A 25107-nucleotide genomic window follows, 5' to 3' on the forward strand; every position below is an offset into this window, starting at 1 on the left:
CCTATTTGATACCAAATATATTTTTTACAAGAATAGTTCAAACAGCTGATGGCTGTTAAGTTGGAACCTCATCTTTATTAGATTGTAAAAATTTGAAATCTTGAGTCATTACAAAAACATAAGTAATATGTACGCATTAAAGTACACAACTAGCAAACTGCAAAATCCTTTTCGTAGTTCTACTGTTTGTTTTCTACCATTAACACTGGTAGGAGACTTTCATCAGTGTGTAAAAATGTCCTAGATCATCCAGGTGTTGGGAACACTCAGTTCACTTGCCCCTTCTATAGAATTACATTGAATGTACAGTACAGAAACAAGCTATTTGGTCTAATTAGGTCTATCCTAACAACCGTTCCCCCTCTGCCTTTACTATCCCTCTGCATTATCGTATCTTTGTTGTTTGCTCAACCTGCTCCATATGGTGGAAAGTTCCTGTGGATAAAGATCTAACAAAGCCTTCTAAGTGAGAAGCCTGGAGTGGTGACTCCCAATTCTCAGATTTCAGGTTATCTATCTACAAAGCTGGTATAAAACTGGAGGCTGATATGCCAAGTGCTTGAGACAACCTATCCTCCAAAATGGAAGTAGGCTGCACAAGGAGAGGATGGTACAGGCATCCTGAAGCATCTAAGGTTTTTCAGAAATTGCCATTTAATATTGACATCTCTCTTGCACGGAAGGACAGAGAGTCTGGAAATGGAATACTGTTAGTCCAGGAACGGAGTGGGGACTCATCATGGCCCTCCCAAAATAATGAATCACAGTTTCCGGTAATGTGGCAGGCAAGTGCATATAGTAGCATCGGATATCTACCAGCCCCACATTAGCCCCTTCACACTGACCCAACAATCCCCTGCAGATCTGTGAGCAACATTCCATCTAAGCTATGTGGCCATGCAGCTGGTCCAAGGTCCCACACATGCCAATTGACCTGCCGACGCATTAATCCATAGAACCCATACAGTGTGGAAAAAGGCCCTTCGGCCCAACAAGTCCACATCAACCCTCAGAGCATCCCACCCAGACCCATTCCCCAAATCTATCTAATCTACATATCCCTGAACACTATGAACAATTTAGCATGGCCAATCCACCTAGCCTACACATCTTTGGACTGTGGGAGGAAACTGGAGAACCCAGAGGAAACCCATGCAGACATGGGGAGAATGTGCAAACTCCACACAGATGGTTGCCTGAGGGGGAAATCGAACCCGGGCCCCTGGTGCTGTGAGGCAGCAGTGCTACCCACTGAGCCACCGTGCTGCCCATTGACTTCTTTGGCATTGACTAACCATAAATTAGAGGGGTATTGTTTATGAGTATTGACAGGTGCGATTCTAATGTTAATGACAGTTTCACAGCAAAGGGTTAATTGTCCCTTTAAAACTGTCCATTTTAATAACTAAAAGTTTCTGTAATCTGCAATACCACTTATGGGCACAAGATGTCACCAGATCACCCCAGTTTCGTAATGGATGGAAATCAAGAATGAAACATGTTTTATTTTGTGCTGAAGCAGAGGTACAACCAAACTTGAACAATTTCACTTTGATAAACGAATCACTACATGTCCGCTTTCTCAACTATTAAGGTGTCATGCACAAAAGAATATACATAGACCAACAAATAAACAATCAAACTTGCACATGCAAGCATGCATTCACTCTTATGGACAGACCATAACTTAAATGTACATGTGACTGATATAGCATTAATGTAGAACTACCAGTAAATGCCATCTAATGTGTTTTGGGCTTGTACTGATCTTTTACGTTCAATATCAAAGACAATAATTGAAATAGTGTGTTTCACACAAAAATGTCTTATATTATCATTGCAGAGAATCCAATAGATCCCAAGGGCTTCAAAAACTGAGAATAAACATTGTTGAACTGTGATTTAGGCTATAAATCACAAAACATTAGTTTGAGAAGTACTAGATAAGTAGTAGTAGCCATAAACAATGTAGCCAAATAGATTGGGGAAAATTTTAAGAGGGAGGACAATTACCCCCCACCGCAGTCCTTGCCGAAAGAAGTTCTATCGGCACTTCAACTAGAAATCCAACACCTACAGCAACTATACAATAATGATAATCAGTTTCAAATGATTCCGACTGGATCTGCCTCTCAAAGACAGGAGGTCCGACCTGAGAGAGCTGCTAGAAAATCTGATTAGCCAGTAACTCCATAGTCTGAGTCGTGTTCACTGTTGGGACTGCAGGCAGACCCTGAGAAGAAAAAAAGGTGCATTCTAAATTTGGTTAAGTCCAGAGTTGAGAGTATTGTTGAGGGATGGGGGTGAAGAAAAGGACAGTGCAGTCTTAGGAGGGAGGCTGTCCCCAGTGAGCACAGGGATCCTCCGAAGTTGGTGCTCACCGTTCTGGCCTGTGCAGTGAAAGCTACCACTTCGGTCATTTAGGGAAGGCGATGGCCTAGTAGTATTACCGCTGCTATGTTAATCCAGAAACCCAGATAATGTTCTGGGGACCCAGGTTTGAATCCCGCCATGGCAGATGGTGGAATTTGAATTCAATAAATATCTGGAATTAAGAATCTGATGATGACCATGAATCCATTGCCAATTGTTGGAAAAACACATCTGGTTTACTAATGTCCTTTAGGGAAGGAAATTGCCATCCTTACCTGGTCTGGCCTACATGTAACTCCAGATCGACTGCAATGTGGTTGACTCTTAAATGCCCGATGGGCAATAAATGCTGCCAAGCCAGCGATGCCCTCATCCTGTTTGTGAATTTAAAAAAAAATTTCCCCTTCAGACCAAAAAATTGCAGCAGAGACAGAATGAGGCCTTTAAGTGGCAGTTAGTTGCCTACTTAGGGGCCTCAAAAAACCTAAGCCTGGATAGGCTGCGTGGTGCCTTACCCAACTCTGTAATATGAGGGACAAGTTGGGCATGAAGACAGGAGGCTGGTAACCCATATATGCCAACCTCACCTACAAATACACTGGCAGGAGAACCATAAAAGAACTTTATCAACTACCCTTGTTGCAAAAATCAAAACACCGCTCTTGCCAAGATAATCAGGTTGTGTCTTTTTTCCTTCAAACAAGAAGGCTAAGGATTAACAAGATAGAGGTCACCTTGTGAAATGATACGATAGACTAGTTAGCAGGAGAGTATTTCAACCCAGCAAGAAGCAAAATTGATGGCTATCATTATAAGATAATCACCAACAAATCAAATTGAAAATTCAGAAGAAACATTTTTACCCAGAGAGTAGCAAAAATATGGAACTTGATCCCACACAGTGGTTGTGGAAAATAGTATAGTTGCATGTGAGGTTGAAAGGAATAGAGGGTTGTGCTGACAGAATTAGATGAGGATTGATGGAGGAGGTTTGAAGAAAGCATAAATGCTCATGTGGACTGATCCCTCCAAAGATTCTGCTCCAGGTTATTGTGTACATTGAGTTTCATCAGTGCCTTTGAGACCCCATCTCCTAGCTTAATAGCCTTCAGAAAAATTCTACACTGTGCACAGGATGTTTTCTATCTTTCTTAAGATATCACCACAGCAAAAGCAATCAAATAAAGCTCCGATGTTTACTTAAAGGTACAAGGAGCACATATTCACATTTCACCAAGGACAGTTAGTGGATTTCATCAATCGCTTTCAAACCGAAATTCTTTTCTGCAGAGTTCACTGCTTACTTAGGTCTACTAAGTTATGGTGGCCAATTATGCTAAACTGCTTCTTGTGTGATCAGCCAAAATGGTACGAACAAACACCAGTTTTAGGGGAGGTGATGGCCTAATGATATTATCACTAGATTATTAATCCAGAGACCCAAGTAATGTCCTGGGAACCCAGGTTAATTCAATTAAAAAGTCTGGATTAAGAATCTAATGACTTTCATACCCGGTGATTCCAGACCCACAGCAATATGGTTGACTCTCAACTGCCCTCTGGGCAATTAGGGATGGGCAATAAATACAGGCCTCGCCACAGATGCCCACATCCTGTGAATGAATTCAAAGAAGTTAACCATACTCATCTCAATTGGTTTCTCTCTTCTTATGAAACACTAAAATGTGATGAAATTTGCAGCTTCAAAACTGAGCAATTTTAAGCAATAACCTGGAAAAGTCTAATAAAAAACATGAAATAAACTCAGCAATCCCAAAGTCTCAGATATCAAATAAATCCTATAATCTTGCCAATTGTCCCTCAACAACTTGTACTTATTTGATAATTAATATTATAATTAAATAAGTAAAATTTCACTTCACAAGCAGGAAATTTATATGACAAAATTAGACATTGAAGTATAAAAATAAAAGCAGGGGTAGGCCATCCAGCCCTTCGAACCTGCTCTGTCATTCAATATGATCATGGCTGATCAACCAACTCAGTATCATTCCCAGTTTCTCTCCATAAAAGAATTCCACAGACTGACCACTGGGCAAAAAACAAATCTCCTCCTCTCTGTCCTAAATTGCTTATCTTGTATGCTTTGACTATGACCCCGATCCTGGATTCCCTGGTCATCGGGAACATCCTTATTGCATTTAGCCTGTCTAGTTATGTGAGAATTTTACAGGTTTCTTTGAGATCCACCACCCCCATTCTTCTCAACTCCAATGAAAATAGTCCTAACCGATCCAGTCTCTCTATGTATGTCAGTCCTGCTATCCCAGAAATCACTCTGGTAAACCTTTGTTGTACTCCCTCAATGAGCAGAACATCCTTCCCCAGGTAAAAACACCAAACCTGCACACAATACACCATGTTAGAGTTAGGTACTCAAATCCACTTGCTATGAAGGCCAACATACCATTTGCCTTCTTTACCACCTGCATGCTTACTTTCAGCAGCTGGTGTACAAGACACCCAGCTCTCATTGCACATTGCCCTTTCCCAATCTAACCCTATTCAGACAATCATGTGTTCCTATTTATGCTATCAAAGTGGATAAACTCTCATTTATCCACATTATTCTTCATGTGCCATACATTTACTCACTCACTCAACTTATCCAAGTTACACTAAAACTTCTCTGCATCCTCCTCGCAGTACACTCTCCCACCCAACTTAATGTTGTCTGCAAACTTGGAGATATTATATTTTGTTCCCTCATCTAAACCAGTAATATATCTTGTGAGTAGTTGGGGCCCGAGCATTGATCCCTGTGGTACCCCACTAGTCACTGGCTGCTACTCGGAGATCTATTTATTCCCGCTGTTTGTTTCCTGCTTGCCACCCTGTTTACTTTGAAAAGTTTCTACAATATCATTCCCAGTTTCTCCCCATACCCTTTGCTTCCTTTAGCCCTAATAGCTATACCTAAATCCTTGAAAACATTCAACGTTTTGGCCTCAACTGCTTTCAGCAGCAAAGAATTCCACAGACTGACCACTCTCTGCATGTATATGGATACTGCATTTATTTCTTAGCGATTACATTTAGCTTGAAATAGTACAATACTTTGATCTTGGCTTAACCTTAGTCATTTCACCAATATTATATTTTCTGTAGATGACTCCACAAGTGAATGATTCGAAAATTTATTAAAATGCAGGATCCCAACTCAGATGCTACGGAAACCACAGAACCAGCAAGCATGTAAAACAAAATGGAAAGTAATTTAACATGCAGCAAGTCACAAAATATTTGTAAAGGAAATGTTGATATTTCAGGCTCAGCCAATCATCAGATCCATTGATGGGCAAAAATCTTTATAAGAAAAGTGTGATAGTAGTAAATAAAGCTTGCATTCATTTAGAGACTTTCATGACCTCAGAAAGCAACAAGATCCTAATGAGATCTCAGGGTTCAAGTGCATAGCTTTTTAAAATACTATGAACAGGTGCAGAAAATAGTCAAGAAGCCTCATCCAAGATGGCAGTGGAGCAGGGCTCCTGAGCCGCAGCTTGTCAGCTCCGACTGCTTTTCTTTCTTCTTTTCTCGCATTTTCCTTTTTATAGGTTTTTTTTTCTTTACTTACCTTCTGGAGGGAGCTTGGTCATGGAGGCAGCAGCGGCATTGGCAGCTGTTGGGAGCCCTGAGTGGGTCTTTGGCAGTTGATCAAGAGGCGGTTGGTGTGCCCAGGCAAAACTGTGGTGATTGATGACATCGCGGAAGCAGCTGGGGTCCCAGAGCAGCACCGAAGTGGGACACTGGTGACCTGTGGCGTGGCAGCTGGTGAGCCCGGACGATGGATGACAACTTGGAGGCACGGGATTGAGAGATTGAGCCCTTGCAGGGAATGCCCAGCATGGAGCGACTGCAGGCCCATGGCTAAAGAAGGATTGTAAATGGAACTTTTAACTTTATTTCTTATTTACTACTTTATACTGACAAGAACTGTAATGTTGAATTTTTAACTTAGTTCTTTATTTTTCTACTTTTTACCTAAGATTTTGTACCTAGGTACCTTGTACCTAAGATGGCGCTGTGAATGTCTCACTATACTCCTGTTTCCCTGTACTTGAGTACATGTGACAATAATATCTAATTCTATTGGAATGCTGGCCTTCATATCTAAAGTGCTGGAGTATAGAGATGACAACATTATGCTGCAGTTAGACCCCACTTAGACTACTGTGAGCAGATCTGGGGACTACACCTTAGGAAGGATGTTTTGGTCCTTGAGAGAGCTCAATGCAGGTTTATAAGGATGATATCCGAACTTCAGGGACTAAGTTGTGAGGACAAAAATTAGGTCTTGATTCTCTAGAACTTAGATGGTTAAAAGATAATCTAATCGAGGTCTTCAGGATATTAACAAGGAAAGGCAGGGTAGACAAAGACAAACTATTTCCAATGATGGGAGATTCTAGAATTAAGCGTCAAAGCCTAAAAATTAGGAGGTGTTAGAAAATACTTTGGTGTGTGTAAATCACCACAAATTTCCTTTAATTCAGCTGCTTATTAAGAAATCTAACAGACAATCAAGTACTGAAACAATGATTTAAACTTTGTTCCATGTAGTAACCAAAATAACCTGCCTATAGTAAGCAAATTAAACCTCACAACTCATTGGCTATTACCTGATTAATGGTGGAATTTAGCTACGATCCAACCAACAATGTCTGTCTCTGGAAGCATCCAGGGTTCGATCCTTGTGCAGTGTTGTCCTTCGAAGTTCTGCTGCTAAATAGTTCTGGTGTTAGATTCTTATACAGATTTTCATCCTTCAGGACCATGATGTGATTCTTTCATCCAAAGTATTACAAATCTGCAGCCTGCATTATTATCAAAAGTAGCTTCCCCATTCCATGTTACATTTGGCATTAATTTTCAGGTTGAAGATGCAGCTTTCCTGTATATAACTCATTAAATTCTTCTGCAGGGCAATCAGTTCTCCTTATGGTGTGAGGCAGCCATTCATCATGCAATTGATAAAACAGTTTTGTTTATGTAACTTCAACTCCTCTCACAGACATGGCTAATTGCTTTCAAAGCTGTACAAGTTTTTTCTTGACTTCAGTTTATTTCAGACACCATTATTGCTGCTTCTTTCCATGTATAATTAATCTTTGTTGATTCTTTCAATCCATGAATAGTTATTAAAGTTCTCAAGATTGATTTGAATTATTATTGTCAACTGTGCTGAGGTACAGTGAAAAGTATTGTTTGCATGCTAACCAGACAAATACCTTACATGAGTACATCATGGTATTAGAACAGAATGCAAAACATAGTGTTACTGCTACAGAGAAGGTGCAGAGAAAAATCAACTCTAATATGAGAGATTGGTTCGTAAGTCTGATAACAATAGGGAAAAAGCTTTCAAACTTCTGTATCTTCTGCCAGTAGAAGAGGGTGGAAGAGAGTATAATCAGTGTTGGGGGGGGGGTCTCTAATTATTTTGGCTGCTTTCCCAAGGCAGCAGGAAGTGTGGATGGACTCAATGAATGGAAGGCTGGTTTTCATGACGGAGTGGACTGCAATTACAACTCTATGTTTTTTTGTGGTCTTGGGCAGTGCAGTTCATCACATGCCAATCTGTGATGAATCCAGATAGAATGGTGCATCTATAAAAATTGGTAACAGTCATTAATGGACATGCAGAATTTCCTTAGCCTTCTGAGGAACTAGAGGCATTGGTGTGCTTTCTTGACTGAGGCAATGACGTGGATGGACCAGGACAGATTATTTGTGATATTCACTCCTGGGAACTTGAAACTCTTGACCACCTCCACCTCAGTACTATTGACACAGACAAGGGTGTGTCCTCCACCATGCTTCCTGAAGTCAATGGCCAGCTCCTTGGTTTTACTGCTATTGAAGGAGAGATTGCTGTCTTTACACCAGTTCACTAAGCTGTCTATCATTCTTCTGTACTGTCTCAGCATTGAGATCTGACCCGCGAGGGTGGTGTCATCAGCAAATTTGTAAACAAAGTGAGAGCTGTTTATGATATCACAACTTCAACACGTGAGACTTCACGGAGGTTTGGAACTATCTGTCCCAAACAGTGGTTAATGCTAATTCAATTGTAAATTTAAATCTGAAACAGACAAATTTTTGTTAAGTAAGGGTAACAAGGAAATATGGGCGCAAGACAGGTAATGGAGTTAGGGCACATACCAGCTACAATCTTATTGAATGGTGGAGAAGGCTTGGGGCCTGACTGGCCTACTCCTGTTCCTATGTTCCAGCTAAAATACAGATCAGATACTTTGTATTGTTAGCCAAGGAATAAGTTTTGCTGCTCAGGTCACTGAGGAGAGCTTCTTGCTCCTCTTACAACACTAGCATTGCAGGTTTCAAGAACCTCTCATTCAGAGCGCAGCGTCTCCAATAATCATAGAATCCCTATAGTGTGGAACAGGCCCTTCAGCCCAACAAGTGCACACCCACCCTTGCAGCATCTACACATCCCTGAACACTACAGGCAATTTAAGATGGCCAATCCACCTAGCCTGCACACCTTTGGATTGTGGGAGGAAACCCACACAGACACGGGAAGAATGCACAAACTTCACACAGACAGTTGCCCAAGGGTGGAATCGAACCCGAGTCCCTGGCGCTATCAGGCAGCAGTGCTAACCACTGAGCCACCGTGCTGCCCCAAATGCAGCCCTGCTACAGAACAGTGAGCACCAGGCAGGGAATGGGTCAGGCTGGAGACCAAACCAGTGAGCTACATTCTTTCTAATCAGGCTGTTTGAGAGATGTCAAGGTGTGGAGCTGGATGAACACAGCAGGCTGAGCAGGAAGGCTGACGTTTCGGGTCTGAACCCTTCTTCCACGATGTCTGTTTGAGAGATGTTATTTACACACCTCTGGAGAAGGACAGACTTGAACTTCTTGGCTCAGAGGTGGGAACACTACCACCACACCACAGGCGCATTGGGCCAGGACTATCCAACACGTGCCTGCCCAGCCAGCGCGGGATTGTTCTCCACGTGACGCGCCGACACCACGTGACGCGCCGGTCTGCGCCCTCCCAGGTATTGTCCTCACGTGACTCCCACCCGCCGGAGAGGCTCCGCCCCTGCTGCTGGAGGTGGGGCTCGGCATTCCCGAGTCTCGCGAGAGTCTATCTCTCCGTCCCACCCCTTTGCGAGAGTTTGTCAGTCGGAAAAATGGCGGCGCGGGGGAGTGCGGCGGAGGACCAGGATCCGGGAGAGAGGCCTCTCAACGGTGACGGCCCCATCCCGGGATTTAGTGACGCGGATAGCTTCGTGAAGGTTGGCGCTGTTGTATGTGCGTGCGCAGGGGGCGGGATCCCTGGCTCTTCTCCTTCCTTCATGTGTTCTTCAACACGGCGGAGACATTCATCAGCCCAGGGAGCGGGGGAAGGGAGGGTGGTGGGCGGCCGTCATTAGGACGTGTTCTGGCTCTTATTGGATCTGTTGCCACGAGAGTTCATGTGCCGCCATCTGACCGGGAGAACACACTAGGGATGGTCATAAGCGATACATAAATGAAACATACTCAGATCAGGCAGTAGCTCAGGATTGGGACGTGACATTGACCGCTTCAATTTCTCTGCCTTCCTCACCCATTCGAACCCCCCCCCCAAGAACTGACTGCAATTTGTATTCTCAAATTCAGTCGTGACTTTGTAATCAAGCCAGGGTGGTGCTGCTGTTGTCTGGCGTGCTGAGCACCAGCTCTCAGGTGCCTCCTTTCTCCCTCTGGACCATAACTCTTCCCATCCAACGTTGGGCTATTGTATTCACAACGGTCATTAACCTTAAAAACCGAAAGAACTGCGGATGCTGTAAATCAAGAACAAAAACTGAAGTTGCTGGAAAAGCGCAGCAGGTCGGGCAGCATCTGTGAAGAAAAGACTCAGAGTTAACGTTTTGCGTCCGGTTACTCTTCCTCAGAACTGATGGTAGCTAGGTAAATGTCAGAGATAGGTTGGATTTGGTGAGGGGGGCAGAGAAATTGAGGTGACCAATATCACGTTGACAGTTGTCCATGAACAGATCAAATGTAGGTAAAAGGACAGACTGGGCAAAGGGGAGAAGACTCTTGTCTAAAGAAATGGGCATAGAGGCGAAGACGGCAGAGGAAGAGTTCGCCGTCATGTCGTGCCTGAAGTTCGTTAAGGTGGGGACGCAGAGGAATAAAGCTGAGGCCTTTGCTGTGTACAGAACGTTTAGCATCGGAGATTGGAAGGTTAGCAGGGATGGTTTATACTCCTACCTCCTCGCACCTCTTTCCAAAAATCCACAAACTGGACTGTCTGGGCAGACCCCATGTTTCAGCCTGCTCCTGCCCTACAGAACTTGTCTCTTCCTACCTTGACCTAGTCTTCTCTCCCCAGGTTTAATCCCTGCCCACATACATCCATGATTCCTCTGTTCCTAGCTGCATTCAGTTCTGAAGAAGTGTCACTGAACCCGAAATGTTAACTCTGCTTTCTCTCAGCAATGCTGCCAGGACTGAGTTTTCCCAGCAATTTCTGTTTTTGTTGTCGGTAATTGTGCCGAGGTATAAGCTGAATAATTTTGTCCTTATCGAAATCGTTAACCCAAGTATTGATTGTCAAGCTGTCATCAGAAAACCATGTTGGAATTTCTTTTTCAATCACTTCTTTTTAGTGATTTCATCTAATTGAGTAGTTGGCTGGGTTAGTTCCAAGGACAGTCAAGAAGCAACCATGTTTGTGGAATTGAAATTGCATATAAATTATGCTAGGTAAACATAAGTTTCCTTTATTTGTTCATGGGCTGTGTGTGGTGTTGAGGTGTCTTGTTGAACTGCTGCAGTCCGTGGAGGGGAGGAAGTTAATTACATGCTCAGTGGCAGTCTTGCTTCTCTGTTACTGGGATTAGCTTTATATTCCCGATCTATCGATTGATTTTAAATCCATTTAAACCCAAGCCTATGTCTGTGTTTTTGGATTTCTAGTCCACTGATGTTGTCACTACACCATCTCTGCCTCAAAGTGACGCCAGAAATACTTTGACTTTCTGTAATTGTTTACATTATAAATTATGTACAGAACAGCACAATGAGATCATCTCTGACATTTAGTTTATTTCCAACTCTGAGTTAATTTTCTGCTTTTTAAGAGGCAATTGATTTTCATTTGAATCTGAGATCAACTTCCTTCTCATCACCCTATAATTAATAGTCTCTAGCTGAAACCACTTTGAATTTGTTCTGCTTTATTTTCCACACACATACAAAATAGGAGCAATACAGGGCCAAAGTGTGGAACTGGAGGAACACAGCAAACCAGGCAGCATCAGAGGAACATCTGAAGAAGGGTCCTGACCCCAAACGTCAACTTTCCTGCTCATTTGATGCTGCCTGGCCTGCTGTGTTCCTCCAGCTCCACACTTTGTTATCTCTGACTCCAGTATCTGCAGTTCTTGCTATTCCAGCAATGCGGCGCTGTTTGGCACCTCGACTCTGCTGTCCATTTCAATAAGATCATTGCTCATCTGTTTATGTTTTGAATCTGTGTTCCCATTTACTTCCAATAATTTTGAGTTTTTGTAAGGCAAGAAAATCAATCTGTTTCTGCCTTAAAAATATTCAATGGTCCCACTTATACCAACTTCTGAGACAGAGTTCCAAGTTGTTAAACACTCAGAGAACAAAATTCTCTTTGTCTGTCCTAAAAGGATAACCCATAATTTTTAAATTCATACCACCTAATTCTCAACTCACCTACTAGAAGAAATATCATTTCAACATCCATTTTGTCAAGAATATTCACTTCTTACCCTTCTAAATTCCAGTGAAAACATGCCCAGCCTGTCCAGCTTATCCTCATAAGACAACCCACTTCTTCCAGGTATCAATCTAGTAAGTCTTGCCAACCTACTTCCAGCAGATTTATATTATTCCTCAAATAAGGATACCAAAACTGCACATGATTTTGAGATAACAAGGTGTGGAGCTGAATGAACACAGCAGGCCAAGCAGCATCAGAGCAGCAGGAAAGCTGACGTTTTGAGTCTGGACCGTTCTTCAGAAATCTGAAGGAGGGTCCAGGCCCGAAATGTCAGCTTTCCTGCTGCTCTGATGCTGCTTGGCCTGCTGTGTTCATTCAGCTCCACACCTTGTTATCTCAGATTCTCCAGCATCGGCAGTTCCTACTATCTCTGCACATGATTTTGTTCTGTTCTACATTACCAGATTGCACTGTGATTTAGGACTGAAAATCTAAGCAGTCAGTGTATTTTTCTCCCTTTCCTTTGTGCAGCATGTTTTGGGATCAGTGGTTTCGACTACCAAAGCCTCCAATGGACTTCCTCAACCCGGTGATGAGTTTGACTTTTACCGGAGTTTCCCAGGATTTCAAGCATTCTGTGACACACAAGCTGATCGACTCCTGAGCTGGTGAGAAATCATAAGAGATGCACTTTTTAATCAAGTGGACTTGCAAAATGTGTACTTTAACTTCTAGCAGTTTGAGGAGATAATAACACCACTTAAAGTGATACAGACATGGAATGTTATAGATTTAATTCCCAATTTTCATTGTGTTTGCTGACAAGAGGCGAGGTAGCAGTTTGGGTGCTTCATTTATTTTTCCTGAGATTTGAAAGGAGTAAAATCAATTGAATACTGCTAACGGTGTTTCACAGTTGCCCACTGATGGGTAGAATCTGTGAACATCAGATAGCAGAGATGGAGCATTTCATCACCCAGAAATTTGTGGATTTTTGGAATTCTGTACCCCAGAAAGCTGTGGGGCTCTTGGTCATTGAGTATTTTCAGGACTGAGGTGGATACATGTTGAACTGTATGTCTGTTGAGGGCTTTGTGGATCAGGTAAAGAGGAGAACTTGAAGTCAAAGATCAGCCTTGATATTAATGCTTGGTAGAGCAGTCTTAAGGAGCCATATGCTGTACTGTTGCTTCCAATTCTGATGTTCTTATGAGAACAGGAATTGGGTTTTCCTCTGAACCTACAGTTTAGTTGTCTGCTAGTGCTGATTTTCACATTTTACAAGAACAATGCTAGATTATTGCTGGGAGTAATGAGGGAAAAGGTATGGCAGGAATTTTTGTGCTTCTTTGAGTTTGCTGCTCTTGAGGTTTGGATGTCCCTGTTAAATGGGATGGCTAGAATGAGTAGCCTATTTCTGGAATTACTACAGTCTACTTCTGAATTGAAGTGAGGTGAGATTTCATGACGTTCCTCAACTATTACTTGGCTGAAAATGGCCTGTATTAGAAAGCATCTCGGAGGAACAGTGTATATGTTTTGTTCTCCTTCCATCGTGTTATCTTTTTGTTGGTGTTTAACAATAAAATTTTATTGTAGTCAATATCGTTAAGACCTTTTCTTGTGTACTCAAGCTAAATTTGTGTTCAGATTTGTTGATTAGTTGTGAATTGTCACTGAGACTTTGCTAAAATGTGATGGTGTGAATGTAAAATATTTGAACAATATCAATCTGAACTAGTCTAGTTACTGATCTTATCCTTCCAAACTCACCTTAAGACAGCAGAACTGCATTATACTAAGGAAAGATCTGGTACTGTCCATGACTGATGTAATTTTAGGTGATAAATTTAGTTTCACAAGAAATGCCACAGTCATGAGAGTTTTGTTTTCCATTGGGTTTTTATATCAGTGATGTTAATAAGTCTTGTGATTACTCTGCTCTGGATGAACTCATTATGCTGACTTACTACAAAAAGATCATTAATTTTCAAAAATTTAATTTTGCAGCATGAGTCAGCTTATGCAGTATCATGGCTGTCGAAGCCATGTCAAAGTCCGTAACAAAGTGACAGAACTGGAGGACAAATTTGACTTGCTGGTGGATGCAAACGACATTATCCTAGAACAAGTAGTATGTATGATATAGCTGTTACTGTGTCTTGTGTTTATGTTAACATCCTTGCTGATATGGGCCCATCGACTGGGAGAAATATGCAGCAGAATTGTCCAGAAAAATGCAGCTGGAATATGTGAATATTTCAGTTTTTCAGTTTGATTGGATATAGAGAATTGATATTGCATGAGTTGCAGTAAACAATAAATGATGTTTCTAACTTGCTCGTTAACTTTTTCATTTTGAAATTATATCTAAACCATTTTATTATATTGTGATTTATATGTTTCTTTAATGAATTAATTGAAGTATTTTCCCAAGTCCAGTCTATATTCTATACAGAAAGGAGGGAGAGATGAGAGTAAGCAAAACCCAGAATTTTAAAATACATTTGTTACAGATTTACTCTGACAAGTAAACAAGCGTTTGGGGTTTTGTTTATGAACAACCGATCCCCGAAGAATTTTTGTGTCACATGAACTTTCCTGACTTCTTTTTGGATTTATCATTTTAGGGTATTTTACTGGATGAAGCTTCAGGTGTGAACAAGAATCAGCAACCAGTTCTCCCAGCAGGACTTCAACCTCCAAAGACCATCATCTCCAGCTGGAACCGCAAGGTAAATTCTGATACATTTCTGTTGCACATGGCTCAAAAAGTTATAGGCACTAAGGATGCAAAGACTGTGCCAATTCAAATCCAGAGTCTCAAGTAGCAGGTCTGCTTGGAATCATCTCTCATTGAATTAAAATCGGATTATGTAGTGGTGCATGTTATTAGTATAAAGCAGCTCTTAATGCTTTCAATGGGTTCCTTTGCAGAATACTGAAACTAAAAAATCAAAGTCTGAAACATTCCGCCTGTTTCATGCTAAAAACATCCCACGACCTCAGGTGAAGTTCAAAGAGAAGGTCGACAACTCCAACTCTCCTTTTGTGCCAAAAATCTTCACCAAACCCAATGCCTTGAAACCACTCCCTGCAGGTATGACTCAGTAAGCTTACTAACCTGATGCTGATGTAAATACCGTCTGACTCAGGTTGTTTGACAAGCCTTTCTCAGCTGCAGTTTTTTTTTAAAGTAAATTTGTAAATCAAGGCTTATCTTGTGTGGTTAAATTAGTGTTTGGAATAACAGCTGGTTAAAGTTGCAATTCCAGCAGTTATTGAAACCAAAATTCAGAACACAGTGGTTAGCAAAATGTGTACAGCTTATTATTTCTGAATAAATAAGTTATAGCACTTTGTTAAAAAGTTGTGATCCTAAGCTTAGTGTTTCTAATTTTATATTTATTTGACAATATTTGTCTATCACAGCCTTCAGTGTATTCAACAATATATTATCTCTAACTCTCCGGGGTAGAGTAACAAAGATTCACAACCCTCTGATAATTTTAGACTGAGACAAAGAGAAATTAATCTGCCAGATGACTGAACATTAGACTGCCTTGTGTTTAAAGTTCCTGAGCAGGTGGAAATAATCTCTTAGCGACTACACTATCATGCCCCTTCAGAATCTTCTGTGTTTCAATTACATCACCCTTTGTTCTTCTAAACTCCAGAGAATAGAAGGCCAATTTCATTAGTCTATCATTATAAGGCAACTCTCTCACCCAAGAAACAATCTGCAAAACATTCACTGTACTGCCTAAGATCCAAGTATATCTTCCTTAAATATGAAAACAAAAACTGCTCACAATATTCTAGATGTTGTCATTCAAAGCCCTGTACAATTGTAGCAAGATTGTAGTCCAGCTCTTTTGCAATAAAGGCCAACCTGCCATTTGCCAGACTAATTACTTACTGTACTTGCACACTTATTATGCGTCCTTTTATAGGCACACTCGAATGTCTCAAACGTCAACCTTTTCACGCTTCACACCTTTCAGAAAATATGGTTTTCGGTTCTTAGGGCTAAAATAAATAATTTCAAACTTCCCCACATCATAATCCATCTGCTATCTTGTTGCCCACTCCCTTGACCTGTCTATTTCACTTTGTAACCTCTGAGTCTTCCTGACAGTTTACCTTTCCACGTAGCTTTGTATCGTTAGCGGGTGAAGATCAGGGCTGAGCTAACATTGAACTTGTATTCTCCTCTGTTGAGACACACTCTAAGCTGACCTTGGAATTTATTGGAAAATGGGAAGTTAGAGTCCGCTGCCTTTCCTGTTGTCCTAGCCTGCTTCATGGATAGGTTATTTAGAAAGGGAAGGATGCGTGATGTCTGCCTCGTTCTCATTCTTATGGTTCAATGAAATTCCACTGCTTAGGAACGAGTCATACAATCACACAGCACAGAAACCGACCTTGCAGTCCAACCAGTCCATGCCAACCATAATGCCAAACTAGACTAGTCCCATCTGCCTGCTCCTGACCCATATCAATCCAAACCTTTCCTATTTATGTACTTATCCAATTGTCTTTTAAACATTCTAATCATGCCTACATCCACCACTTCCTCAGGAAGTTGATTCCACACGCGAACCACCCTCTGTTTTAAACATTTGCCCCTCATGTCTTTTTTAAAATTTCTCTCCTCTCAGCTTAAAAATGTGTTCCCTAGTCTTGAAATCCCCCATCGTAGGGAAAAGACACCCAGTATTCACCCTAACTGTACCCTTCAAGATTATGTAAACCTGTGTAAGGTCACCTCTCAACCTCCTAAACTCCAGTGAAAAAAAGTCCCAGCCTTTCTTTATAACTCCAAACTTCCCTACCTGGCAACATCCTGTTAAATCTTCTGAATCCTCTCCAGCTTAATAATATCCTTCCTATAACTGAGCAATCAGAACTGGACACAGGACTCCACAAGAGGCCTCACCAAAATCCTGTACAACCTCAACATGACTTCTCAACTCCTATACTCAAAAGGACCGAGCGATGAGGGCAATCCTGCTAAATGCCTTTTTAACCACGCTGTCTATATGTGACTCAAACTTCAAAGAATTACAACACTACCCAAGGCCCTACCATTAATCGTATGAGTCCTACCCCACGTTTTTCTTCCAGATTTTGAATTGCATCTGTTGTTTTTCACTCCATTGACCCATTTGATCAAGATCCCTTTGTAATCTTAGAAAACTTTCTTCACTGTATACAATGCCACCAATTTTGGTGTTGTCCGCAAACGTACTAACCATACCTTCTGTATTCTCATCCAAATCATTGATATAAATGACAAACAAAAGAGGACCCAGAACTGATCCCTGTGGACACTGGTGATAGGCCTCCAGTCTGAAAAACAGCCTTCCACCACCACTCTGTCTCTGTCTTGACTGTTAAGTCTGTTGAGCCTGTTCCACCATTAAGTTAGAGATCACGGCTGATCATCTACCTCATTCCACATTATCTCCACATCCTTGCTGTCATTAGTCTCCAGAAATCGCTCAGTTTTAGTTCTGAGCATGCTCAATGATTGGGCTTCCTCAGCCCTTTAGGGTAGAAAATACCAACAATTCACCATCCTCCAGGTTAGAAATTCTTCATTATCTCAGTCTTAAATTGCCTACCCCTGATCCTGAGCTTATATTCCCTAGTTTTGGATCTGTATGCCAGGGGAGTCCTCTTTTCATCCATCACACCCTGTAAGAACATTGTATGTTTCAATTAAATCATCCCACGTTCTAAGAAACTAAAAGGAAGTACAGACCTAGTCCTCAATCTCTCCTTGTAAATCAATCCACCTGTCCTAGGGATTAATCTAATGAACATGCATTGCGCTCAGAATTATATACCACTTAAATAAGGGGAGGAAAACTGTACTACTCAGATGACGTCTCACAAAGACTATATGCAAGTATAGCAGGATAGGTCTTTATTCCTGTGTTCAAATCTCCTTGCGATGAATGCTGACGTGCCATTTGCTCCCCTCACTGCTTGCTGCATCTGCATACTAACTTTTAAATGACTCGAACAAGGACATACAGGCCCATTTGAATGCCCACACTTAGAGTCATAGATTTGTGGAGCATAGAAATAGACCCTTCAGTCCAACTCATCCATTCCAACCAGATATCATAAATTAATCCAGTCCCATTTGCTAGCATTCGGCCCATATCCCTCTTAAACCCTTCCTATTCATATACCCATCCAGATGTCTTCTAAATGGTGTAATTGTACCAGCCTCCACCACTTCCTCTGCCAGCTCATTCCTTACACAGACCACCCTCTGCATGAAAAAGTTGTCCATTTAGTCCCTTTTAAATCTTTCCCCTCTCACCTTAAACCTATGTCATCTAGTTTTGGATTCCCCTACCCCAAGGAAAAGACCTTGGCTATTCACCCTATCCATGTCCCTCATGATTTTATAAACCTCTACAAGATCACACCTCAATGTCTGACGCTCCAGGGAAAACAGCCCCAACCTATTCAGCCTCTCCCTGTAGCTCAAATGCTCCAACCCTGGCAACATCCTTGTGAATCTTTTCTGAACCCATTCAAGTTTCACAACATCTTTCCTATAACAGGAAGACTAGAATTGCACACAAAGGTGGCCTAACCAATGTTCTGTATAGCTGCAACATGACCTCCCAACTTCTGTACTCAGTGCACCGATCAATAAAGGCAAGTATACCAAACACCACCTTCACTATTCTGTCTATCTGGGACTCCACTTTCAAAGAACTATGAACCTGCACTCCAAGGTCTCTTTGTTCAGCACACTCCCCAGGACCTCACCATTAAGTGTATCAGTCCTGTCCTGATTTGCCTTTCCAAAATGCAGCACCTCACATTTATCTAAATTAAACTCCATCTGCCACTTCTTGGTCCACTGGCCCATCTGATTGAGGTCCCATTGTATTCTGAGGTAACCTTCTGTCCACTACACCTCCAATTTTGGTGTCATCTGCAACTTACTAACTATACCTCCTACGTTCACATCCAAATCATTCATATAAATGACTAAAAGCAGTGGACGCAGCACCAATCCTTGTGGCACACTACTGGTCACAGGCCTCCAGTCTGAAAAGCAACCCTCCAGCACCACCCTCTGTCTTCTACATTCAAGCCAATTCTGCATTCAAATGGCTAGTTCTCCCTGTATTCCATGTAATCTAACCTTCTAACCAGTCTACCATGTGGAACCTTGTCGAATACCTTACTAAAGTCCATATAGATCACATTCACTGCTCTGCCCTCATCAATCCTCTTCATTACTACTTCAAAAAACTCAATCAAGTTAGTGAGATGTGATTTCCCATGCACAAAGCCATGTTGCCATCTCTCCATTTGTATAATATTCTGATTTTCTGAACTTCTTAATAATTTCACAGTTAATCATATTATGTTCCATCTGCTGTCGCCCAGCTCATTCCCTTAACCTGTCCAGGTTCTTTTTCAAGCTACTTTAGATTATCCTCTCAGTTCATATTCCTGCATGTTTGGTGTCATTAGGAAACTTGAAAATCTTTCAGTTGGCTCACATCCAGATCATTTGTATAGATTATGAACACTGATCCTTGTGGTACCTACTAGTCACAGCCTGCCATCCGGCAAATGACCCACTTATTCCTATTGTATGCTTTCTGTCTGTTAACCATTTCACAATCCATACTATATTTTCCACCAGTCCCATTTGTTCCAAGTTCATCTACTAACCTCCTGCATAGGACCTTCTCAAAAACCAAATATGAAAAATGACTGGTTCTCTTTAATCAATGCTACAAGCAACATACTCCCAAAAAAATCTGCAAGAAGTTTCCCATGTTGACTCTGCCCAATGTTACCATTCTTTTCTGAATGTCTTATCAGATTCTAACATTTTCCCTACTATTGAAGTTAAACTAACAGGTCTTATTGAATCTGCCTCTGACAGTGGGATTACATTAGCAAAGATTTGCTATTGAATATCACAGAAAGGTGATTGCAAACTCTTGTTGGAGATCATCATTGCCTGAAATACATTTGACTATGTTACTTGTTTCTTATCAACCTAAGTTGTACTGGAGAAAGCTTGGCTGAAGGCTTGGCTAGTTCTGAAACACAGAACTGCAATGTTTATAGCCAGGGTATTGCTGGAACCTATAGCTGTTGCTGTATCCAATATGCTCAGCTGTTTCTTGCTATCATGTAGAATAAACCTTTTGAGAAAGCCACAAGGAATTATTTTAGAAAGCCAAAGCTAACCAGTAGGTTCCCCTGTGAAGAGACCTACAGTATTTGCAATTGATTTATAAATCAAATTGTGATCCCTAAGCAGCACTCGGTTTTGACTAGTAATACTCAGCTGCATTACCTACTAATAACAGAATTGTACTACTAGTCATAGAGGCCTACAGCACAGGAAAAAGTCCCTGCACCCTGTCAAGTCTATGCCGGTCAAAAACAAGCACCTAACTATTCTAATCCCCTTTTCCAGCAGTTGGCTTGTAGCCTTTTATACCTTGGTATCGAAAGTACACATCTGAATACTTCTGAGGAATTCTGCCTGTACCACTCTCTTAGATAGTGAGTTCCAGATTTCCACTGTCCTCTGGATGAAAACATTTTTTCTCACATCCCTTGTAACCACCTGCCCTTTATCTTGCATCTGTCTCTCTGGTCATTGATCCTTCCACCTAGTGGAAAAGCTTCTTCCTGTCTACCCTGTGTATGTCGCATAATTTCATACTTCTCAATCATGTCTCCCCTCAATATCCTCTGCTCCAAGGAAAACCATCCAATCAGTGGAATCTTTCAGCACTAAAACTCCCCTGCCCATACAACGTCCTGATAAATCTCTGCACCGTGTCAGTGCAATTATATCCCTCCTGTAATGTGGATACCAAAACTACGCTCAATACTTCAACTGTGGCCTAATTGGGCATTGTGTACGGTTACAGCCATAAGCTCCTTGCTCTTAAACTCTCTATCTTGGCTAATAAAGATAAGTATCCCATATGCTACCTTAATCACATTTTCTACCTGTCCTGCTACCTTAACGGACCAGCGGGCAAGCACACCAAGATCCCTCTGATCCTTTGTGTCTGATCCCAGGGTCTTGCTGTTCTTTATGTATTCCCTCACTGTGTTTGTACAGTCTGAATGCATCTTCTCACAGTTGGGCCAATCAGGTAGACTGATCAGAATATCTATACCCTCCTTACTGTTTACCACCCTGCCAATTTTCATATCATCCACAAACTTGCTGTTCAAGTCATGTGAATGTTCCACAAATTAGCACCCATAACTAGCTTGACCTTATAGTACAAACTATGTGGTTCATATGCCCAGTAGCAATTTCTACACTGTTATTTAATAAGTTTAGAAAAAACATATGGGGCAGCACGTTGGCTCAGTGGTTAGCACTGCTGCCTCACAGCGCCAGGGACCCAGGTTCGATCCCACCCTCGGGCAACTGTCTGTGTGGAGTTTGCACATTCTCCCCGTGTCTGCGTGGGTTTCCTCCCACAGTCCAAAGATGTGTAAGCTAGTTGAATTGGCCATGCCAAATTGCCCCTTGTGTTCAGGGATGTGTAGATTAGGTGGGTTTATAGGGGAAATGGGCCTGGGTGGGATTCTGTGTGGGTTGGTGTGGACTTGTTGGGCCAAAGGGTCTGTTTCCACACTGTAAAGATTCTACGATTCTATGAAGTCATATCATTTATATGTAGCACAAACAGCAAGGGTCCCAACAGTGATCCCTGTAAGACTGCACTGGACGCAGGCTTCCACTCACAAAAATACCCCTCGACCCTCTGTCTCGACCTCCAGTCACTCAGCCGATTCTGGATCTGATTTGCCAACTTCCCTTGAATCCCGTGGGCTCTTACCTTTGCTATCAGTCTCAAATGCGGGACCTTCTCAAAATCCTTGCTAAAGTTCAATTAGATTGACAAATGTGCCTTATCTACACATTTAGTCACTTCTTCAAAAAATTCAGTGAAGTTGGTCAAATATGAACTCTCCTTAACAAAACTACTCTGACTTAATCCCAGCCTCTCCAAGTGCAAATTAACTCTATCCCTCAGAATTCCTTCCAATAATTTCTGCTGAGGTTAGACTGACTGGCCTGTAATTTTCCTATCCTCCCTTCCAGAATAACAGTACCACATTGGCTGTACTCCAGCCATCTGCCTCCTCTCTTCTGGTATCATTGAAATTTAGATAAGAGTTGCAAGTAAGAAAAATTGGCTTCCAATTTCCTCCAACAAATGAGAGAACTTCGCTTCCAATTTCCAAACACTGGAATGATCTGTTTGCTTTGAATTTTTAAACTCCAGCTGGGTCAAAATCCTGGAACTCCTTCCTAACATGCTGTATCTAAACCTGAAGGACCATGAGGCTAACTAACAATTCCTGATGACAAACCGTGATTAGCGATAAACGCTGACCTATTTAGTGATGCCTTTATCCCACACATGAATCAGTTAAAACTTGTTTTAGCCTTTATGACTGTGTAAATAGGGTACTTCTAGAATCTCTTCAGTATGAAGAAGCATCTCGGGTGGTGATTCCTTCATGTGCCATTAGTAATAAATCACCAGTGTAGTTACTTAGTGATGGCCTGCCAGGCATTGGGGAATGTTTGCAACCAAGAGTTCGAGATCCACTCATGTATTTGCTTCATTGGTACTAAGTGTTCTGAATATCCCTTACAGTGTAAATATAACAAATTTAGAGACTAATATATTATGCATTTCTATTTGTTATATGCTGTCACAGAACATTTGATCACTCTTGTTTCTGGGTTGATAGTACTTTTAAACAGACAAAGTCGAATTGAACGCCCAGAGGATCTTGATGTGCCAGCAGCATTGGCTGACTTTATTCATCAGCAGAGAATGCAGCAAAATGAGCAGGACATGTGAGTGATGATTAAAGTGCATTGTGACTCGAGCATTAACCTGATGGCACCAAAACTGGTACTGGTAGCAAGATTGTGAGAGTAGATGTGTCTCAGATTTGAAGACTAATGCTGTTTCTTCTCCTCCTCCACCCCCAGTGTTGAACTGGTACTCATGTAGTGGCACAGTGAAAAGATTAATGGCAATGATCAGCAAGTTGAAAGCTCTAAGCTGTGTTTGTATACCTTAGAAACAATGCTTCTTTGGCATGCATATGTGGGATAAGTGGACCAAACGTGAAGAAGTTTGCTGGGAATATGTGAGGTTTCTGCTAGTCTCACTTAAAACTTTTCAGTTTATCAATTTGTGTTCCTCTACCTTTTCCAGGTTTGCACATCCATATCAGCATGAGCTGAATCATTTTGAACCATCTGAGTCTGTACTTGCTAAAACAGAGCCACAGGTCAGTGATGGAAAGCTGATCATTGAATGTCTTGCATTTTACACTTATGTAGTTTGAAGGGGATGGTGAAATGGAACTTGAATTCAGAAGTAGCAAGTCCGCGGTGTTTTTTCCTTCCCTTGCAGCAAGAGGAAAGCAGACAAAACAATCAGATAGTCTTGTAGGTTGAAGGATTTCTGAGCAACTCTCATGATTGTGAAGTAGGGACTCGAAGTGAGAGAAGTAGAAGAAACTGGAGAAGTAGTGGTAGTAAAACAAAAGCTTAAACACATGCTACAGTCTTAGCACAGGTCTCATTTCCAAAGCATGGCTTGGTACAGAGGTCTAAGGAAATCAACATGCTTTCTTCTAAGTCACAAAATGTACATGGTATGAAGAATGTTGTACTCCTATTAACCTCCAAGAAGCACCTGAATGAATGGATGAACAGGAAGGGAATAAAGGATACGGACCTGTAAGTGACGTCAGTTTTAGTATGGAAAGGCAAAATATGTCAGTGCAGGGTTGGAGGGTCGAAGGGCCTGTTCCTGTGCTGTATTGTTCTTTGTTCTATTTACTCACAAAGTAGTGAACACACAAATCAGTAAAAACTGAAAGTAACTTCCAGTGACGTGTCTTAGAACTCTAACACAGTGAGAATGCTGAACTCCGATTTGCTCCTTTATCCTCTATAGATGTACAAACCTCTGTCCGAAACAAACTTTCAGTTAATCACAGCTTTTGATGAATTGCTGGAACTGAATGAAAAACTCTCAAAGTGTAAAGAATTTGCAGTGGATTTGGAGGTAAGAATATAAACAGTGAGCTGATGTGCATTTACTAAAATCGTCACAACCTATAGCATTGTCCTCAGCACTTGGAGACACATGCTATTTGCTTATTTCAAATTCTAAAAAAGAGTTTGCACGTTAAAGTTAAAGTATATGACAGTTCAATTTTCAGTTTAGTTAAATGATTACTGTAGATTGTGCATGTTTCTAATTCATCTTTACATCATTGTCACATAAATACTTCATTTTTTTGTGATATCTTTTAGCTTGCCAGTGGTAGCTTTGCTTTACTCTGTAAAATATCAAGAACTTAAAACCAGCTGCATAGAAAATTCTGCCTATAGCTTGACTTGGTATAAGTTTTATAAGGAATAAGAAGTATTATTTGATTTTATTTCTGAGCTGGAAATTATTTTTGATTCGAAAAGTAGGTTAAATTAATCTGCTCAGTTGTTGTTATACAAACCTCTGGAGCAGGTGGGATTTGAACCTGGCACTCCTAGTTCAGGAGGACAGTGCCACTGCCCCACAAAAGGGCCCCTTAAATACCACACACAGTCACCTGAGACTGGAATTGAACCCAGGTCCCTGGTGCTTTGAGGCAGCAGTGCTCACCACTAAGCTACCAGGCCACCTATAGCTGGAGGCTTTAAAGAAGGGATAGTAGGAACTGCAGATGCTGGATAATCTGAGATAACAAGGTGTAGAGCTGGATGAACACAGCAGGCCAAGCAGCATCAGAGGAGCAGGAAGGCTGACGTTTCGGGCCTAGACCCTACTTCAGAAATGGGGAGGAGGGTAACTTCTTCAGGGTAGGCATCCTTAGAAGAGGCTTCGCAGTGGGTTAAAATTGTTTCAGAGATAGTAGGAACTGCA

General features: G+C 41.5%; 1 protein-coding gene across 1 annotated transcript in view; it reads left to right on the forward strand.

Annotated features, from left to right (window-relative positions):
- The first annotated feature begins 9537 nt into the window (after positions 1–9537).
- The window catches only part of exosc10 (exosome component 10), a 55799-nt gene continuing 40229 nt past the window's right edge, over positions 9538–25107 (forward strand). Inside the window, exons 1-8 of the mRNA XM_020513996.2 lie at positions 9538–9665; positions 12647–12783; positions 14126–14249; positions 14746–14850; positions 15053–15215; positions 22910–23018; positions 23386–23461; positions 24136–24246. Of these exons, the coding sequence (XP_020369585.1) occupies positions 9561–9665; positions 12647–12783; positions 14126–14249; positions 14746–14850; positions 15053–15215; positions 22910–23018; positions 23386–23461; positions 24136–24246 (930 nt within the window). The 5' untranslated portion in view covers positions 9538–9560. The remainder of the gene's footprint in view (positions 9666–12646; positions 12784–14125; positions 14250–14745; positions 14851–15052; positions 15216–22909; positions 23019–23385; positions 23462–24135; positions 24247–25107) is intronic.

This window comes from Rhincodon typus, chromosome 31 (assembly GCF_021869965.1).
Source record: "Rhincodon typus isolate 14 chromosome 31, sRhiTyp1.1, whole genome shotgun sequence".
Classification (NCBI taxonomy): Eukaryota; Metazoa; Chordata; class Chondrichthyes; order Orectolobiformes; family Rhincodontidae; genus Rhincodon; species Rhincodon typus.